This window comes from Achroia grisella, unplaced genomic scaffold (genome assembly GCF_030625045.1).
Source record: "Achroia grisella isolate CSIRO2021 unplaced genomic scaffold, CSIRO_AGI_Agris_v1 utg487, whole genome shotgun sequence".
NCBI lineage: Eukaryota > Metazoa > Arthropoda > Insecta > Lepidoptera > Pyralidae > Achroia > Achroia grisella.
Genome location: NW_026712891.1, coordinates 1,600,047 through 1,623,058, shown reverse-complemented (window position 1 = coordinate 1,623,058; position 23,012 = coordinate 1,600,047). Strand labels below are relative to the sequence as shown.

At 32.5% G+C, this 23,012-nt stretch overlaps 1 protein-coding gene across 1 annotated transcript; it reads left to right on the top strand.

The window, feature by feature from the left end:
- The first annotated feature begins 633 nt into the window (after nt 1-633).
- On the top strand, nt 634-4,789 carry LOC131845923 (uncharacterized). The gene is made up of 2 exons (XM_059195087.1): nt 634-780; nt 2,552-4,789. The coding sequence occupies exons 1-2, from the start codon at nt 634-636 to the stop codon at nt 4,787-4,789; spliced, it is 2,385 nt and encodes a 794-aa protein (XP_059051070.1).
- The last annotated feature ends 18,223 nt before the right edge of the window (nt 4,790-23,012 follow it).

Below are 23,012 nucleotides of genomic sequence, written 5' to 3'. Positions count from 1 at the left end.
ATTGTATAATTATATTTTAACAATTGTAGACGCATTTACAAAGTTTGTTTGGCTCTTTCCAGTGAAGACAACTACTACTAAGGAGACATTAAGTAAGTTACTTATTCATCAGCAGACTTTTGGAAACCCAGATCGAATTATATCAGCTAGAGGAACGGCTTTTACTAGCAAGGAGTTTGATGACTATTGTAAAGATGAGAATATCCAACATATTGTTATCACCACTGGAGTACCCAGAGGAAATGGGCAGGTAGAAAGGATTCATCGTACTTTGGTGTCAGTCTTAACGAAACTGTGCATAGAGGATAAAAGTCAGTGGTATAAGCATGTGAGTAGAGTTCAAAGGGCTCTAAATAGTACTTATCAAAGAAGTATAGGAACCAGTCCTTATGAGTTAATGGTGGGTGTAAAAATGAAACTAAAAAAGAGGATTTAAATATTTTTAGTTTATTACTAGAAGAAAGTAGAGACGAATTTGTGACAAATAGAGAAGAAACGAGAGAACAGGCTAAGATACAAATTTTAAAAGTACAAGATGAAAATCGGCGAAATTATAACAAAAAACGCAAGGAAAGCCTTAAACATAATATTGGTGACTATGTAGTAATCAAGAGAACCCAATTTGGTACTAATATGAAATTAAAGCAAAGGTATTTAGGACCTTATAAAGTTGTTAAAGTCAATGGCAGAGACCGCTATGATGTACTGAAGGTCGATATTGCTTCTGAGGGACCTATGAGGACGTCCACTTCAGCAGACTATATGAAGAGGTGGCCAGAGGTTAGTTCTTGAAACTCATTTACTTACCAAATTATTGTAATTTTCAAATTAAGTTGATGGCTGACCTTGTGAGGCATTAGTATTAGCTTATGGTGAAGATAAAGGATTATTTGATTGTACCTATTTTAGTACTTAGTTTATATTGTATTTGATTATAGGAGTATAGGTACTGTACCAGTTGTATTTTTTTCTTTGTGTATTATTATTATTTTTTGTACTGTGTAATATGTTAAAGTTGTGTAACTATGTTATAAGAAGGGTCATGTTTTAATTTAAGGTGTTTAGTTGTATTTTCATTCTATATTTTGCTTTAGTGTGTAGTAGGTGTGTATGAAAAGAGTGTGTTAGAAGAATTGTAGAGTGAAAGACGGACCCTGAGGTCAGGCTCCAATGCAGGATGGCCGAGTTGTAGGATTTGAAACTTGGCGGTATGAACGAATGGGAACGAATGAGTATGAATGAATGGAAACAGAGGAGCAAATGGATAGAAACGAAAGAGTGAATGGATGGAGAAAGGAATGAATGGAAAAAGAGGATGGGCATCGCTCTCTTCCTCGTAGACTGCCATATAGTTAGGTCGTTTCATGTATCATAGTAAATGTTTTTTTTTGTAATTTAAATAAAAGGAGTTCTATAAAATAATCATCCTGTTATTCGCGAATCCTCATTCCCACATCTATATATCTTCTTTATCTTTTCCCTTTTTAAATATATAAAGTCTGAAAAGATAAAATAAATGACCGTTAAAAAAATTACACAGCGCAATCTAATTTCAAATTAAACATAGCTTCTAATATATATACATATATCAAAACCTATAAACTTTTTCAAATAACATACATGAAAGATTGTGTCAAAGACGATCGTCAGGTCGTCAGTTATTTTAATTTCATAATACAATCTAAATAGTTTTCTCATGAAAATAAAGATATTATTAATAACATATTTCGGTAAAAATCCAAATATGTATAATTCATAGAAAACAATAGCGGTAGACTGTACAATCCTAGACTTGATATTCTGTAGGACTCGTGATTGTTCGGCCAAAGGTTAGGTGTAGTTTTGTAACAAAATACCTATCATTGGTCTCTCCAAGGCGTGGTCGTCTATTTATTTGAGTGTTTGTGAGGCTGGAATGAAAATTTGATTCTATTTTATTTACTCATTTTGATAGCGTAATAATATTTTTAAGGCCTGTGATTGTCAGTACCGTTAATAAATCCATGTATTCTTAGCAAAAACGGTCGTCTTGCGTGCTGCCTTATATTAAGCTGCCTTCTAAGAAGCGAAATGAGCAAAATGTATTCAATTATATGGGCAATTGGTAAAACTCATTATATTTATATTTAAAATAATTGTACTAGACACCTATATAAAAATATGCTAATAAATAACTATAATTTATTAAGAAATGTAGAACACGCTTGTTGGCGACAGACCTCTTTTTATAGATATTTCTATTTTTAAACCATATATTTTTATATACAATTTTGACATATATTTTTTATTATATTGTTTTGCTACATTGTGTCATATACGCTACCACTAAATACATCACTATAATTTTGGTAAGTAATTTTATTTATATTACCCTAATTCACTGCCGTTGCCAGCCGCAAAATTGGTCCTTCGAGCCGGATACACTACAGGCCCTGAACCAGAACTGCCTACCAGTGTGACAAAAAGAGTAGTCTTGTCCCATCTCATGAAGGTTTACGATCCGCTTGGATTTTTGATGCCACTAACCATCGCCGGTCGCATCTTATTTCAGGAAACATGGAGAATGGGTATTGACTGGGACGAGGAGTTGCCCGCCTCTGCTAAGGCAAAGTGGCAGACTTGGTTCGCCGGTATAGCGGATGTCTCGGCCAAAATTAAAATACCACGCTGTTACCGAACCAGATTTGCTGCAGAATGCCAGCTCCACGTCCTAGCCGACTCAAGTGAATCCGCTTACGCTTGTGTGGCGTTTTGGCGTTTTGTCCACCAGGACCAATCTGTTCATTTGGCTCTTATAGGTGGAAAAGCGCGCCTCGCCCCTTTAAAGCCTGTGTCTATCCCACGGCTCGAGTTACAGGCGGCTCTCATGGCTTCTCGATTCGCAACTTACATCCTGGAGGCACACCGTCTTGTTGCTTCTAGAGTTTTCTTTTGGACGGATTCCCTAACGGTTTTAAAGTGGTTGCGTAGCGATGCCCGCACGTTTCAGCCGTTTGTTGCTCACCGTGTAGGAGAAATATTAGAGACTACAAACGTTGCCAATTGGCATTATGTTCCATCGGCCTTAAATGTAGCAGATAATGCTACACGCGGTCTATACTCTCTTTCCTCTTCCTCTCGATGGTATACTGGCCCAGATTTTCTTTTGTCTCCACCAGAAGAATGGCCTCGCGAGCCTGCGGTCATTGCTCCACTAGTAATTGAGGAACTAAAACCCGAACACGCGTTAACATTTTTGCTAACCGAACATCCGGAAATGCCATCTCCGATCGTAGCGAATCACGATCATTTCGGTCGTTGGGTTCGGTTGGTTAGAGCAACCGCTCGTGCACATCATTGTGCTAAAATATTTCGGTCGCTTTTGAAAAAACCTCCAAATTCAAAATTAAAGAGTGCTGCCTCCAAGGTCTCCTTCAAAGTTTTGAAACCTCTTTCGGCCGCAGAAATCTTGGAGGCCGAGAGGCACCTATTTTTATATACTCAATTGGAATCATTTAAACACGAATTCTTGAGTCTTACCGCGGGTCTTCCCCCAACTAATCAAGGGAGGCTTAGAGGTCTTGTGTTGATGTTGGGAGAAGACGGTTTAATCCGTTTAAATGGAAGAATTCGTGCTGTATTAGATGCACCCGCGCAGGACATTAACCCTATTGTTTTAGACGGTCGACATCCAATTGTAAAACTCCTTCTCGATCACTATCATCGGAAATTTGGTCATGGTAATATCGAGACCGTCGTTAACTTCCTGCGCGGCAAATTTTATATAATAGCTTTACGCCCAAGTGTCAGGTCTGTTGCCAAACAATGCAGTTTCTGTAGGATTAGGAAGCTTCTCCCATCTACGCCTCAATTTGGTGATCTTCCTGAAGATAGGTTATCCCATCATCAGCGCGCGTTTTCCTTCTGCGGTCTTGATTACTTCGGTCCAGTTGAAGTTGCCGTTGGGCGCAGACGAGAAAAACGCTGGGTAGCTCTATTCACATGCCTTACCATCAGAGCCGTTCATTTGGAGATCGTAGGAAGCCTTTCCGCAGATGCTGCTATCATGGCCCTAAGAAGATTTATTGCCCGTAGAGGATGTCCAGCGAGAATCATCTCAGATAACGGCACGGCTTTTGTCGGCGCAGCCAACCAACTCACAGACGTTTTCGACTTCGCGGCCAACCATAAAATAGAGTGGGTCTTCATTTGTCCAGCGGCACCATCAATGGGAGGTGCGTGGGAACGCTTAGTGCGATCAATAAAGTCTGCGCTTTCCGTAACCCTGAAAGAACAAGCTCCAAGAGAGGAAGTATTGAGTACCCTACTTCTGGAAGCGGAAGCAGTAGTCAATTCTCGCCCGCTGACACACGTACCAGTAGAGCCGGAGACACTACAGGCCCTCACACCCTTCCATTTTTTATTGGGCACACCATCAACCGAGTTGGTCCGTCCCCGCACCGATGCAGACCTTTGCCGTCGCTTAGACCACAGGAAGGTACTGCGGTTAGCGGAGCTGTTTTGGGCCAGATGGCTTCATGAATACCTACCCACGTTGATTCCACGAAAGGCCGGATCGACGCAAGCCGAATTCAAAGTGGGAGATCCAGTTCTGGTGGCGGATCCAAGTCTTCCAAGAGGAACGTGGCCCAAGGGTCGAATCTCTAGGATATTCACCGGTCCTGATGGGGTGGTCAGGGTAGTGGAGATCCGGGGAATCACGGGAACCTTGAGAAGACCAGTGCGCAAAGTGGTGCCCTTACTCCTAGAGCAGGGCACCCAAGAAAACTGCGCACAGTCGCCACTGTAGATTGGTGCTCTGCACCGGGGCGTGCCATGTTGGCGACAGACCTCTTTTTATAGATATTTCTATTTTTAAACCATATATTTTTATATACAATTTTTGACATATATTTTTTATTATATTGTTTTGCTACATTGTGTCATATACGCTACCACTAAATACATCACTATAATTTTGGTAAGTAATTTTATTTATATTACCCTAATTCACTGCCGTTGCCAGCCGCAAAAACGCTGATGAATGAAAATAATCAGTAATTATTTGGTTGCTTAAAATATAATGGTAAAAATAAGTAAATATAATTTATTGACGTCGAACCCTGATTTCTTCCCACCTTCCTCATTTAAATTATGATTTTGGAACTCATATCTAGTTTCATATTAAGCCCCATGGGAGTAAGGGTTGTAATTAATGCAAACAATGGGAGAGGGAAGAAGTACCATAAATTAATTAGAAGTGGCTAAAGGGTTGAAGTTATTACGCAATTTATACTAACAAATTACCTACTGTTTGTTACACACTTGATGGTATTAAATTTTTAAAAGAATATTTTTTTAATATGTTTTGTCGAAGAAAGGAATGTATTAAAACTGTATTTCATTTGAAAAAAGCATTTATGTAAGAAAATTTTATACACCTACGGTGTATTAATTTTTGTGTAATCATTTATCATGAAAGCACATTCAGACTTTATTATTAATACATAAATAGATTAGTAAAATTATTGTGAAGTTTATTCTATTGTCAGATTTTGTTCATATCAATGTAGTTTGATTATAAGTAATTATAAATATAGAGCGGTACTTTAATTTATTGTTTGTTTGTAAAGCTCATAAAGTAATCAATATCCACATTCCACAATGTACTCCTATACGTTTCGTCAATGCAAAGGAAGTAGTTACCTGCCAAAATGCAATAACCGTTTAATGATTAAGTGTTGCATAGTTTTTTGTTCGTCACAACTAAAAAAGTACAAATTATGGTTGACCTATATATATACCAGTATAGTCTGTCTCAGTTACACAACTGAAGGAATATTATGGATACTATAAAATGGTATATTGCTCCAAATTCAAAGTCAAAGATCACGAAGATTATTTTGTTTCAAAGTATATCTACAATACTACCTATAATCCGCGACTATAAGGCTGTCTGTGTCTGTTCCCGTAATACAATGTTTATACGAAATTTAATTATCAGGTAACAAATAGAACGAATAACAAACTTTCTTATTATTATAATAGTATAAATTTTGAGTTCAAGTAGGTATACAAGTAAGGTTTATTGTTAAACTCTTCTAGACTCACCTGGTAAGAAAGTCTTCTTTGGTGGAGTGGAAAGGTGAGTCTCGGTAAAAAATAATGAGAATAGTATATGAATGAAAACCTAATTAACCAAATTTAATGTAACTGAAGTTTTTCTGAGATTGAACTGAGATTTCAAGCTTAATTACTTTACGATGATATAATTATTATTCAAAGTTTAATTATGTTATGATAGTATTGATTAGTTTCGATAATATTTGAGTACCAGACCTTTCTAACAACTTTAATAAACTCTACTGTTATTAACCTTCACTTTATATCCTAAATAATGTTTAAACCGGTAGACATCACTCAGAATTACAAACTACACAGATTAAAATAGATACCTAAAATAAACTCTACTCTAATTACTTTTAAAGAAATTAAGTGTATTTTAATTAGATATTGAGTTTGGAAGGCAATAAGAGGAGCTGACCGACAAAAAGAGAAGTTGGTAAAGTTTAGAGAGCTATCGAGTTAGCCGAAATGATTGTTGAAAATAACTTGCCCTAGTTAAGAATTCAGTGGCTGTCTTCATTAAGTTTTCTTTGGCCTATTCATTACAGATAAAACATTAGGGAATAATAATTACTAGTAACTTCTGCACAGAAAGTTTTAAGTCTTTCTTACCTTTTAATACACGACGTAGGTATATTTCACAACGCTGTAGTAGAGCAAACTTCCAAAATATAAAGTAAATGACATAAAATAAAATAAAGAAATAAAGGTACCTACGTCGAAAAAGAGAATTGTTACATCGCGTACTAGCACATTTTTATCGTACCAACCAAAAAACTGTGGAACATTTTTCTGTGGAGTTGACAAAAACAATCTCCGAATGGAAACGAAAAACATTCCTTTTCAATAAAACTTTTCACAGAAATGGTTAGTAAAAAACAAAGCCAACAATTTATAAAGTAAATAAGAGAATATCTATACATTGCTGTATTTGTAGGTACTTTCTACAAATTTATCTATACTACTACTATAAATAGAGAGAGACGGTGAGCGGATTTTGTTAAGAGGAATGTAAACTTCGGAACCACTACAACGTTTTGAGAAATTTTTTCATTGTTTCAAAAGTACATTATTTCGGAGTCTCAAAGTTATGAGCTCTATAGATACGGGTAACTAGTTAATTTAGTATCTAAGTAGTTATTATTAGTTTTTATTATTTCAATTATTTTTCGCACTACTGTTATCTTCTTACTTTTGGTTCCATACGAAGTAGTAAGTCGGCTGGTAATATTTACTGAAAGAAATGCATTTTACAGATAATTAATTTTATATACGTAATGATGCGGATTACGGGGTGGTGGAAGTTAACTTAATTTTTCTTGAATTGAATTGGTAAATATAGTATAAAATATAAATTAGGATGAGTAAATAAAAAGTGCGATCATTAGATTTTGAAAATTAGTACGATGGGTGTGCGCTCCAATCAGAACGCTCCTTTGTTGCTGCCTTACTGTTCGCGACATATAAAATAATGTAAGTAATATTCTCATAAATTTCCAACATTTTTAACTTTAGATTAACTACTTTCTATGTTCTAAATTATAGTTGTTATATGCTAACGATAAGGCACTTTGTATCAAATTTGTGTCCGTTATCATTATAACAATGTTCGCTACAAATAAGGTACAGCTTAATATAATTACATATCCACCATACTAAAATTTAGACGCATTTGCTTAATCAGGGCAATGTGGTAATATCCATAATCGTCGAACTCGCGAAATAGGTTAAATGGATTCAATCCACTTACCGCACCGCAACTGATAAGAGGATGTTCCAGTTATGCAGAAGCTTCTTTACGCAACATTCGTGGAGGAAAATGTGTCAGTATGACCGAATTTAGAATTTAAATTTCTAAGAAATTTATGAATACGACTTTTAATTTTTATAAATGGAAAGCATGATATTTCTAAATGTAGTTAATGAAATAGTATGCCAGGATTTATTCTATATGTTCCTGTTACAAAAGCTTTGATTCGAAAAGAATCCACCGAATGGACTGTGCTTGTGTGATTAATTATTTTAACGGACAGCTATACACTTCCACACTTATATATCTGTTTAATATAATTATGTCTCATAACTATTATGACATTGCTTGGAATTGAATTTTTTCAATTTCAATTCAATTTTCATTATTTTTTAGTGTTTTAATTTTATATAATAAATCTAAATTTTATGTTTATGCAAAGTAATGATTTTCAACAACTAAATCGCTACAATGTTATATTAGATCATTATACACATTATATATGTAGTGCTGTCTAGAAATTTATTTAACCAATACAAAGTTATCTCAATTTTTTTTTCAAAACAATACAAACATATCTGTTTTGATTATTTGAAGTACCTACTTTCTTAAAGTTGACTAATATTCGTATTAGTTTTAATAGTAATTATAAATATGCTAAATTTTACGGTAACAAACTGATCTTTTGCTTTCTTTGCATAGATTGCACGTTGTTACGTAACGTGATAATGCTGGCAAAGACGAAAATTTCGCCAAATCACCCTATCCATGTCGAAAATAGCTATCGAAGACTGAAGTAACTATAACCAAGGTCAGTGGACCGGGGTAGACAGCGTGACAGGGCATGATGAAGCTATACCTACCCCGAGGTTACATTAAAAGCTAGTTGGCATGACATCATGATCAAATGGCAGCTAATACGTTATTGTGACAAGCGATAATGGCGGAAATGTACTATTAAGGTTGTTCATGGGTTCGTGTATGGCCTTCGAAGTTTAAAAAGAATCACCTAAATGATCACGTTTGCATATTACGTTTTTAGATGTGACCTTTCCGCAGACTATAGGATTGTCAATTTTTTTTAATGTAATTTGAATGACACAATCTTTGTGATATTTGATCAGAGGACTAATGCTTTTTATTTCCTAATTTAATTGTCTAATCTGCGCTCTACAACCGAAACTTAGTTTAGAAAGCAAACTGTTTGGCAGCTGAAATAGGTAAGACTAAGGTAAACGACGTATAGGTAACTTTTTACAGTCTACCTCTGCTAGTTTTAGTAGATTGGACCATAGAAGAGACCTTAGAAATTAGAAAATTTACATGAAATGTTTTTTATTTGGTTGATAATGGCAATGGTGCAGTCAGGACAGTCTGACTTCATCACCAAATATTGTGTTTAATTTATCAAGAATTAGCTATATTTTTCTACCGCTAACACATTTATAAGCGTGCTGATAATAATAAATAATTTCTGGATGAAAAAGAACATTATTTTCATTAAACTTATTCAGTTTTCAAAGAATGTATTATAAAATGCTATTAAGAGGGTATCTTATAAATTTTCAATTGTCAAAGCTATTTATTACAAGGCTAATGTCCTTAATATGGCACAATTTCCGCGACGCAGCCCCGACGACTTCCTCTGATATGATACACATTAAAGCGCAGGGTTGGGAAAAAATAGTTATTTATTGCATTCTCTTACATTATGTACTAAGTTAAGATTTGAAGATTAATTCTTAACTAGAAAATACTAAAATTGTACTTACTATTTAAATGAGAACACCAATATTTTCTTAACTTATAATAAAATATTAGCAATTAGCTCATAAAATGTATTTATATGAAATATGCCTATCTGAACTTTTTAAATGGCTTCATACAGGATTATATTTAGCTTTTTATTTAGTAATAATATTTTTACTGTTTCATTCTAACTTGTTTAACTGGTTTTAAATTCTTGAAATAATTTTCGAAGTGCCCATTTATTTGCAACACGGTTCTTTTTATTGTTCATCGTTCTTAATTTTTTTTTTGGCTTGTATTACAAAGATTGTTCTATTGTTAACTTAGCGTAGCCTTTGTATACCATAATATATCATTATTATTAGCAAACCCAAACTATGCATAATGAAAGTATAAAGGAAGTTTACAGTTAAACTTTGTTGACGTTAAATGTAAGACATTGTTAGGTTAATAGTGAATTCCGCTTGTAAATTGAACTAAACTTTGCAGAACTTAGACAAAGAGATGAAATCCCTGTTTCATACTTCAAGTGCGGGGCAGCTGCTTAATCCTTTTGTTACGAGTTTAATTATTACATACATTTCTGTATGGTTTTTAAACTGCCATGTTTTTTATTTAACATGCTTTATTTGATTACGGAAATGTATTTGTGTCCATTCTCTTTTATTTCTAATCCATTTTTCAATATATTCTCTGATCAACATACTTTTTGTAGAACCTAGATTTAAAGAATGCAAGATTATGGTAATAATGAGCTGATCTGACAGTGAATTAGAAAGTAATCTATAGGATATCCGCGATATAACAATTCTATCTTATTGAATTTATTCTAATTTGATTTGTCACGTTATAGTAATACTTTACTGACATACATTCTTCAGAAGCTGATCATAACTGAATTATATATATAACTTTAAAATATTTTAATTTAATATAAGTTAAAAATTACTACCAATAAATTTTGTTATGGTATTCTTAATACCAAATTTCTATGATGTCATTAGGTAAGCATGTTTTCTTTAATATGATTTGAATGATGGTAATCAAAGAAGTCGATGGAAAGTGGTAACCGTCATTTATGTGAACAGTACTGCGCCACACCACAGAATTTATGTGGCACCGGCATACTCGTCATCGTATTGAGAATTGGGTTGCTGTTTTATATTAATGATTTTGAGAAATCGTAACATTTTGTTCGACAGGATCAAATATTTGATGATTTGAAAAAAAGTCAGTCGAAGTAATTCGAAATTAATAATAATATAAAATAGCCAAACTTTTACGTTTTCTGAAGTCGATATTTATCATATTTCTATGCTAATGGATAGATTATCAATTATCCCTATTTCATGATATCTTGTAAAAAGTACTAAATTGACTAGTCTTTACTTTTTCGCAATTTATCAGATGGACAATTTCATAAAGATCTTTAGAAACAAATTTATTTCCATCAAATGCGTTTACTATGATTTTGAGGTTTACAAAAAGCTCTAGTACATGTTGTTAATCGCATTAGTATTTAATATTAGATTGGCTGTCTGTCACCTCAAACCACAAGACCTTTCTGTTTAGTATGACTCTGTGATTCGACAACAATACGGCAGGTAAGTTTCAGATCTCGCCGTGGCCCATTAACGTGGTTTCGTCGTCACTTGACCCGGTTGCCATTGTGACGAACGACAATGCAGTGACAAATCGACCCTTTGTTGTCATTTGGCTTGCGACACACGCGATAAGAGGGTCGATTCTGAATATTTTTTTCATATTCAAATAATTTCTGTTAAGATTGTATTATGAGAATGGCGTTTTACACTGACAGCTTACCTCTTAGTCTAATAATAACTACTAATAATAATAACTAAGAATAGAATTAACCACATAAATAATTTCTCATATATTATAAGTATTTTTGCTTAAAGTGAGTAGTAAGTTAACTCTACATTTAATGATTTTAAAATTTGAATACAGTTTATTATATAATCGAATGAGATATATATTGGTTTCCTATGTGATTATGTAATTATATATCTGTAGACCTAGTAGTAGTAGTAGTAGTACCTAAAGGCCTACAGAATACTCATATTAAATTTCATAAGAAACTGAAATTTGTCAAACCGTTTCCAAAATTTTAAATACAAACACTGATATGTAAATTTTATATATCAGATAGTTATATAGGTATTACATTATTTAAAAAAAACAATAAATTCGCCATACATTTATTGAGTTTTTTTCTATAGTGACATAGATGCGCAAAAATACCTTGAGTAGTAAGCTAAAAAAATAACCAAATAGATTTAAAGAATAGTCCCGCTTGATATTGTACGTTGTCAGCAAACATTGTCTTACGAAACCGCTCTTCCTTTAAATTGCTTACGATAACACATTTTGGTGACATTGTAACAACAAAACAGATTTCGGAATAACACAATTTATAACCCAACTTCCTACTTCGTGCTACCTCCAAGATAGCTCTCAAGGATTCCGTTTACAATAGAACTCTAAATGGGTCACACGCCCGAACAATTCTGCTGTTTACTGTTGTGTACTCTCAGAAATATGTTTAGATAGCAAATATTTATAATTAGAACACAAGAACCTATCTTTACCTCCAGTATAATGTAGGAAAGTAATAAAAAAATATATCAATCTCAATTTTAACATCAAAAAAGGAGTGCAAAGATTTTTACAAATAAAAGTTTCACAAAAATTATTTCGTGATTAAGGATATTTTAAAGGCATTAAAATGTAGTCTGACATAAACATATATTACACCTCGTCGTTGAAGTTAGATAATAAAATAAGTAGAACCTACAAAATCAATCCAAAAATTATAATGAAATAAATTTATCGTAATAAAGATAATTTATGCCTAATCACCCTAAATGATACAAGAAAATCAAACAATTAATTTTAAATTAATTCATTGCTGTGAAAATTGGAAGCATAACTTTGCAGATGTGACTTTTATCTAAAGTAATAAGTTACGGTCGCAGTCCGCGAAAATACAGCGAAAAATCTCTTCGCGAAAGTAACATAAATCACAAGCTCGTATCAGTATCAGGCAGGGTTGCCATAATTTCTGTGCTATGTATCAAGCAAGTACATATTATTATTATACTAGTTAATACAATTACATGAATAATAATAGAATTACTTCATCCATTATGGGATGAAGTTCTGAAATAACTTAATAATATAATTAGTATTTTATGACAAGTCCTTTATATTCCGGAATGAAGAAGATGAAAGGCTTCTAGTGATTTTCGAATATTGGTATATTACAATATGTATTATATTTGGCATCACGTGTAGTGCTAAAGGGCAATATATAGTTATATGCATAGCGTGTTCTTGTATTGTTTTTTGATAGTGCTGTATTTTATGTATAGAAAGTAACAAAATATAGATCAATATATAAAATAAATAAGTCGAATGTGATCGATAGGGTGATACATACATAATCGGAGACCTCGTTATTTTAAAATTACATTAACAACTTTGATTAGTTTTTTTTTAATTTTATCACAGATGAAGACAATCTAATTAATGTATATGGAAGTAATCTGAATTATATTTTCGTTTATTTAATTGTAATATTATTTAGATTACTTACTGGTATCCCTGATAAAAAGTTATAAGGGATTGGTGTAAATTCCGTCATGTTGTGTTAACTTCGCCAGACGTGCAGAGGAAACTTAAAAAGCTCACGGATTGTTCAGTGTTAGGTATGTGAAATACACAATTACCAAGTTTTAACACAAATATACTTGTCTAGAATTTTATTAGTTGTATTTAGCAGTATTGTAATAAGTTTTTATGGGATATTGGAATAATATATCCATGTATATGCAACATTATTAAATACTTTTAAAGAAACTTCCATGTATAGTTAGAAGTTGAGTTTGATCTACTAAATAAATTGATTAGTTTTTAAGCTATTTTTATATCAAACTTCCTCAACCTTTGAGAACGTCAATGTCAATTAAAGATTTATCCAAAAAATCAATATTATTAAAGTATACAATTATATATATTTTATAGTAAATATAAACTAATATACAATTACATCATCAGTGATAAACTTTTTAAAGTCGTTTGAAAATTTATAGAGATACCGCTATTTAACAACAGAATAGGAAAAAGTTAGTTAAGGTTCTAAATAACGGATGTCGATTACGCATAGTTTTTGCGCATGAGTCTACGTGATTGATGTCCTGGAGGCACGCAGGAGATGCCATCGAAATCATCAGTGGTTTGTTACGCATCATTAGCGAGAATCTAGAGGTATAAGTCGCCATTTAACTTAGACACGCTAGAAATGGTCAGTTGTAATTACTATAATTTGACGTTACAAGAATTAATTCCTGTGTAACTATGGATAAAATATTAATTCTGTCATTATTTTTTACTATACTCGAGTTAACACATGCCAGACGCATGTGTAAACTAAGGCAGAGTAAAAAATTGATAGTTGATAGCAAAGTATATGGTTTTTGCACCAATGTCAAGTCTTATTTGTTAAAGTTAATTGGTGTCTACATATTAATGTTTTCTCCAGTGAACGATGAAACTGTACAAACTAGGTTGGAAATAGTCACTTCTAGTTACATGTACAGTAACAACTTTTTGTGTTAAGTAAAGTTACAATGTTATTAATTTTATATGCGAATTTGTTTTAACGGTGTTTATTACTTCTTTTAACTAAATCTCATATTCTCAGTGATCTGATTAGAAATCGAATCACACAAAGAAAATAAAATAAAAAATCTGTTACTAATAGCATTTATGCTATTATGCTCAGTCAGTCAGTCATTCAAAATAACCAATTTTAAATTTTTGAACAATATTCTTACTTGTAATGAAATCTGCATTAATCGTGTTTGCCGACTTTACGTATTTGTATTAGTAAAGTAAAGAAAACAATAACATTGTATATATTATAGGTATAATACATAAGCGTTCACCAGATGGTGCGCCTTATCTTATAATGTATTGGATAACCATAGTTTCTGGTTACAGCCCCGCGGTGCCAATGAAGCGAAAAAGTAAGGGGACCCTGCATGAAAGCTTTTCTGTGTATGTATGTGGTAAGTTACCGTAATTTGTTCACTCCTGTACTACATATTAAGGTAGCTTTCCTATACGTTTTTTGCAACTCATTTGTGATCAGAGTATACACTTTATACTTGACGACGTGTATCCAAAATGTAAGCAGTATGGTTACCATTTATATATAGTTCTAAAGGGCAAACGGCGTTTAGCGGGCGGGGCGGGGCGTTTAATTTGAGTATTTAAATAAAATATGTAAAGATTTGGTTGGATCTGTGTCATTTAACTAATTTTTCTTTAGAGTTGATATGCCAAATAGCCGGAACCCTACCCATACATTAGTTCAATAGATTGTGTGTTTCATATCTGCCTATTGGAGCCTATATAGTTTTAAAATTCTGAATTGCTTGATTGACTTCAAAGAGCAAAATACACGGAAATATTATCTCACTTTGTGCAGTAATCAACTATCGAGAGACAATTGCTGTTTTCCATCAGATATTTGTATCCTATTAGTATAGAAAGTACCTATATTTTCACTATTTTTGTTACTTTAGAAAACCTGTATTAAGGTATCAGCTAATTTTTAGGTATAAATACAAAAATGTTCTGGATAGTGGTAAAGAATATTTTAATTTTACTTAAGTAACTACAACAGAGGTCCACATATTACCTATTATTATTAATAGCTGACTATTCTTATAGTAGATAAGTACCTACCTATATGTTAGACATACAAGTAGGTAATATTTTCTGCCTCTGTAGCTACAAAGTTGCGTACGGTAAAGTCATTGACATCTTGAGTCAACACAAAACAGCTTGTAAAGTAAACATGGTGTCATTTCTACTCACTGATAAAGCGTGGTACTGCAATTAAGCATGTTCACTCTGTAAACTGAGAAGATACGAGCACTGAGACGAAGGACTTATGTGTGAAGTTTACAAAATTATGTGATATACATAAATGTATATAAATATATGACAAAGACTTTTATACCAACATAATAAAACCCACATTGATAATTGTGAGACTTTCTGTCCATTTGTCTTATTTTGTATTTGCGTAATCGCTATTTTCACTAATTTATTGTGATCATTGTGGTTTTTTTCAATTATTTTACAAATAATAAAGTTGTGTATTAAGTAAATAGACTTTATAGCATAAAGACGCGGGTTAAGTTAGTGTTGTAAATTATAAAATACCTGGTTGTTGTATGAAATACCTATAGCATCTCGCGGTGCATTGCCAAATTCAACAATTGAAAGCTTTCTACAATTGAAAGAATTGGTGAAAACAGTGAAATATATTTAATGTTTTTCCATACAACTAAAAAATTTAATGTTTGCTCTTTTAAGAGAATAATTTTATGAATATATTTGTTAAGAATAAAAGCTACCCTTTAAGCCGCTTATTCGTTAAAGAACATGTTCTGGTATTAAGACGATTATTGTCTAGGAATTGCATCAAGGAATCTCTTTTAATCTACAGATAGAATTGTTTGATTTTCATAATTTATGACCAGATGAGTGTCTATTAGAGGATATGTGCCTAAGTTGCGAAACTGCAAGAGTAGATATAGATGTGGATTTATGTCGACTCTTCGTCTCCGCAATATAAAATCCTCAACAATATTATTAATTTGCAGGTGACTTTATTTGAATTATGTTCATAATTCAAAGTATAATTTCATGAATACATTAAAATTTTAGAATGGATTTAGAATTACATTGTGTATTATTAATATTTTTTAAATCCTCTCAAATCACTATGATTTGGTATGGGGATCACGTGGATCAATCTGATGTGGTAATTTCCCAGTAAGGGAACCACCTGTCCCCACTACTAAAACCCCTATCATATTATGCTAAGTGATATACTTTTATATATAGTCATATAATAAACCCATGTAGATTATGTATTTAGCAACTAAAATAGTTTATTCCTGTCTGTGTTATAAAGTTAAGGTATTTGAAATTTGTTTTCTTATGGATGCTATTATAAATTTTCAGTATTAGCCGATTTGTTCGCGTATATTGATCTAACGTAATTTAATACAATATTCAAAGCGGTAACACGACAGTGATGGAACGACGAGATAGATAGAAGATATTATCAAAGAGGAAAGATCTGCAGGTGTATAATGTATACCCAGTAATAATCTAAGCAATCACAAATAACGGATACATCCTTATTAAAAGTATTAATTGTAAGTTTTAGAATTCTAATTGAAGTAATCGGATAATAAATGTGATAAGTAGATTACCAGTATTATTAATGTATATTATTATAGCATAATATTTTGTTGCTCAAGGCAACCTTTTTAACAGTTTTTTTTTTAATATTTTTATTTTATATTTCGACGTTCCTTTTATAGCTAATCTTTGTTATATACATCTACGTTTTCTATTGAAGCTTATCTGAATATATACCTCACCAAGGACTTTGTCTCACTTTAAACCAGCAATACAGTCCTCCGGGGGGAAAGGTATTGTTAGTAATATGGACTGATAACACTATTGCTAGCAATGTACTATGTCAAGTTGACTTCCACGGGGTACCCCTGGAAACCATCATAACAAATTCTTGGAGAATACGTCATGATGAGCTAACTGACCTGACTTCATGCTCATTTTATCATCCTCCACTCGTGCACCGCCAGCGTAAACCGTTAGCGCAGACAGGTGCACCATTTCATTATCATACGTAAAAAAAAATACAGTCCTTTATCACATATACCTTCACTACTGTTATTACAGTCAGAAAAATAGCCAACTGTCGACATCATGCCGAACATACCACTTGACATGCCATATTTCGCTTGATATCATTAAATCTAATGTGGCAGAATGAGAACCTCACGTCGCCTCTTGGCTAATTCTGGCAAGAGATATTCCGATATGTATTTCCATCATGAGAAACTCTTCAACTTGTAAAATATAGTAATATAGTATTAACTATATAGTCTACACGAATACAAATGTTTACATTGGGGGCGATCGAACCCTTGTTTATATAACGCGACAGCAAATAATGCTTTGTAAATTTGCACTGATTCATATAAAAATATAATATAAGGTGTAACAATATAAGATTATAAGTATAAGCTTTCAGAATAGGATCGGGAACAAACTGTTAAATTTTGTTTATTTTTATATTTAAATTAGTATATAATAAAAATAATTATATCGTATATCATAAGCTGAGTAATAAATTAAATCTTAATTAAATCTTTACTCAAAAATTAAAAATTTTAGGTATTTAATCGATTTTTATTTTTAAATTTTATAATCGGTTTTTCGTAATTTAAATATTTTCGTTAATACAGTTATTAACGAAACCATTGGCATTGCATAATAATTTGTTTCTAAAGAAGTTCAGATGTTCAGAGATTTAATAAAGACTAGTTTTATTTTTTTATAATCTCAGGTATAACTTAAAATTACCTAGATATACTGTAAAAAGTGTTGCCTGCGTGAGTACCTCGTATCGGTATTTCTTTTGTATAGGTAATTAAAGTTATATAAAAGCAAGAGAAATCCCCCTTTGTAATAATAATTGTAAAGCCATGTAATAAATTAAATAACTCTTTGTAGGACAAAACTCTAATAGGTTTTTATAGTTATACACATTTATGGATTATTTACGCAACTATTCACTAAAATATTATTAACCACATAAAAATAATTTAATTAGGTACAAACTAACAATAACCATGTCGCACATCCCGTGTAAAAAGGCCGCAACTACACTTGCGTCAAAAATGTTTTATTACATAAATAAATCGAGCTTCACGGTTTACATTCTGTCAAAATCTCATGAAGCTACTAAAATTTTGCGACTTTAGAAAACATAAAATTCCAGCATAAAATAGAGGTATGCATATTTGCATTTATTCGCTTTACAATTATCCCGCTCATAAAGTCATAATTGTATTTACGTAAATTTTAAAAGAAGATTTACAAGAAAATGTATAACGTAAATATACTTAAATACTTGTTCCTATATCTTGCAATCTAGGCCTATTGTGTAATTCTAATTACTTACTTCTTCTACGAAACTTTAGCTTATAGTTTATGTGTGATTATTTTACATACTTTCCGCCCAGCAAAATTTCACATTGCGTAAAGTGTAGTTGTAGTTACTTCTTTATTACACGTAACATTTCATGAATTAAATTTTGAATACATGCAAGAAAAAAAAAATTAAGAATACGTTCATGTAATTAAAATTAAGTAAAAAATAAACTATTTTTAGCTAATTGTATAAGCTGACGGCGCACCAATGATGGATGACAGGAGGAGCAGGAGACCAGGTGAATTTGCCAGGAATAGCAATAATAAATGATAGAAAAATCGATCTGCTTTTAGACAATTACCATAGAACAGCGAATTGATAGAAGTGTATATAAAAACAATAGATAAAAAGAATACTTCTATTTTAAATATGGATAAACGAATATACAATTGGCAGTGAATTTGTAGGTCTAATAAATTACGATGGAACTACGATGGTTTCCAGGATTAGAACTGAATGTACCTTATACTGCTAGCAGTAATATTCAATATTAATTCCCACTGCTCATAATAGATACTATTAAATTACTAGCTGTGCCCGCGGTTTCACCCGCGTTAAATTTCAATAAAAAATATATCCTGTGTTATTCAGATGCATAAGCTATATTAGTGTAAAGTTTCGTAAAAATCCATTCAGTAGTTTTTGCGTGAAAGAGCAACAAAGATCCATACTTACAAACTTTCGCGTTTAGAATATTATATTAAGATTAAGATTTCTGAAAACTATTAAAGTACTAATCATCATAATTTCAACTTGTGTTGATCAGCAAAGTCAACATACTAATAGACCAATACATAAAGAATCGCATTATCTCCGCAATCTAACAAAGATAAATTCTAGATGATAATTGCACTAAAATTCATCGTTTATACTTATAGTGCATTAAGAAAAACCCAGATTATGAAAATGTTACTCCAACCTCTGAGAGATACTATATATATTAGGTATATATGAAATTGGTGTTTTGTCGTACTGGCCACTTTGATAAATATCTCCTCTTTCGCCAGGAATTCAAATTACAAATTTGTACAGTTATTTACTCATGCATTTGTTTTTCGAAAACCGTAATCTATAATCTTTGGTTTTTTCTTTACGTCACTCAGTTTACAAAATGGAAAACATAAAATATAAGGGTACGAATTCCGTCGTGGCACCAGTGTGCAGAAACGACGCGAAGAATTAATAATGTGTATGGTGATGGTGTCGCAAAAGAAAACACAGTGCGTTTTCGGTTTCAATGTTTTCGTTCTGGAAATTTCGATCTGCAAAACAAGCCCCGTGAGCAGCCAGAGTCCAAGGTTGATAATGAAGAATTAAAGGCTAATGTGGAAGCGGATCCATCGCTAACCACGTCCGAGTTAACTGCAGGCTGCAGTGTTAGTAACAAAGTTTTAATCCACTTCAAGCAAATTGGGAAGGTGAAAAAAGCTTGAAAGGTGGATCATGAATTGAATGGAGCAAATCGACAAACGTGCGTAGACTGCTGCGTTACATTAGCCAACCGGCATAATAATGAAGGGATTTTAAATCGAATCATTACCTGTTATGAAAAGTGAATCTTGAACGATAATCGGAAACACTCATCGCAATGTCTGAATCCTAGCAAATCAACCAAATCCTGCCCCAAGATATAATTCAAACTCAAAAAAAGTTACTTGTGAGCGTTTAGTGGACCAGAGCCTGTGTTGTTCACTTCAGCTTTCTTAAATCTGGTCAGACGATTACGGCAGATGTGTATTGTCAGCAATTGCAAACCATGATGGAAAAGCTAGCTGCTAAACAACCGAGACTGGTCAATCACCGTAGTGCTGCTTCAGGACAACGTTACGAAATTAGAAGAGCTTCAAATGTCCAATATATCCACCGTACTTCCCGGATCTTGCTGCTTTCTTTCAAAATTTGGATAATTTCTTGCAAGGGAAAAAATTCAAGTCCGATTTATCGATTCCCGTCTATTGGTTTTTTAGTAAAAGGATCAATAAAACTACCTATGGGATGGCAAAAGTGCATAAATAGCAATGGTATATATGTATCTTTTAATTAAATAAATATATTATATTTTGAAAAATCATTGGCGTTTTGTAAGGGAGTTACACCCTTACAAATTTCATATGTTAGGACCTAATATATTTACTACACGATATTAAAGAGATTTCGGCAGATCCTCAATGTTCGGGGAAATTCCAAATAAAATACGCATTCGCTGACGAGACACCAATCATTGTAGACAAATAGAAGCGGAAGAGTTATGAGAAAAAAAGAGCTGCACACAGCGAGCCTTCTGAAATCAGGCATTAGTATGATGCGCCGCTACCGATACCTAAAATATATACAAAGACTTGATGAATCTATATAAAGATAATAACATACCACCACACTATCAGACTTTTTATAAGAGCTTAAGTACTAAATCTGCTACCACAGAGTCCGATTCCAAAGTTGAGGATAATGAAGGTTAATAAAAATATCACTATTTTGAACATTTTTTGATTAAGCTGATTATGGAGGCAATAAACATTTCTTTAAAAATAATAAAAAAATAATAATAACCCTGCTTGTTTTCATATTCTCTAAATTAATCTGACCCTATATTTATACTTTTGACTTACATGCACGCACATAATGGACTATATACTATAAGAAGTAGGTATTACATGATACAAATTAAATATTCAGTTACTTTCCGCATTATAAAAGCTATTTTTATAAATACACTAATTAAACTAAAATAAATAGCTCCCTAGAAATACGTAACTCGATGTACAAAAAATGATTTTCCGTTAAATAACAACGTAATTATACTTGCAACTCTAGATTATAATGAAATATAGAAAAGTATAAAGGCGTAAGTAGAGTTAAATTTGTTCATATATTTCAAAATACATAACAAAAAAGCAATAATTGTAGTTACCCCTGCAAATGTTCTTTGTGTTTCGTGGAATACAGAAGTAACCGTGTTTTTTTAGATTATCTGGAAGTACATGAAGCTGTTCCTAAATTAAATAGCACATGTAGTTGAAGGCAACTGTGACCTACGATTTTCTCTTTGAAACTTATTTCTAGAACTCATACAAAAAATATAGGACAGTTTTTTTTAACTCCTGAAAAGTTGGTGAAAATCACTTACTTCCTTTTTCCAGAATAGTGCGATGTATTACATAAAAACAGTTTTCTATCTATTAGATTTTCAATTGCAGTGGGAAACTTTCACTATTGGTATTAAACAAAGACTTAGCGTGTATTATTAGTAGATAAGATTCTAGAAATTCAGGAAATAAGATGATTGGGAAGTATATATATATGAATATTTATAATGTCTGTACATCTGTCGTATATATATATATATATCTCTATATTGTATATATATATCTCTTGGTAGTCTCCAGCGGAGGTGGGATGGAATTCCATCATAGACGACTAAGCAATGTAGAAGAATTTTGAATAACCTGCGTCCATTGACTCGTTTACTATACTTAGGTATATAGGTATTAGACGGCCTCAGTGGTCTAACGGTTAAGTACACCGCCTTAATTCCGATTGTCGCGGGTTCGATTGCTCGCACAGTACAACCTTGTAAAATAATGAGTATGATTGTTTGTATCGGTTTGGGTGTTTTCTGTATACATTATGTATGTATATATGTGTATTTACAAAAAATGTATCAATGTAATGATATAATTACATATATACTTTTTTTTGTAATATATATAATAATTTGGTTATTAGCCATAACTCAAGCACTGCTTAGCTTGGAACATAGTATATCCTTATATTAGTCCTGAGATTTATGTTTAAATAATGAGATCGGCGCAGTTTTGTGTGGGTTGCGCAATAATGTATTTGTCAGTCCTATTGGTTTACTATAGAAATTAATTGTGATCCAATAACAGGATCGCACAGTTTCGCTCCTTATTGTAGTTTGAAATCTATATTTATTTATATATATTTTGCAAGAACTTATTTCGATTCTATTCAGGTATCTTTCTGTCACCCTTGCTCAATCGAATATTTTTATAACATTTCATTTCTAGAGTCCACATTAAATTTCTCTAATCCGCCATTCTTCTGGTGGTTTGTTCTACCATAAATAATGTATATCAGATATCTTAGCATAGTACCTACTACCATCTACCGTTGTGAAAAGAAAGTTTTTATACTTGAAAAGTTTTCAAAGCTCTAATAGATGTCGCTGTAAAACAGTATTTACGTCAGAGACATCTATGTAAAAATGCTTAAAGTATGAGCTGTATTTTATATTCAAACCTTGTGCATATCTACAAT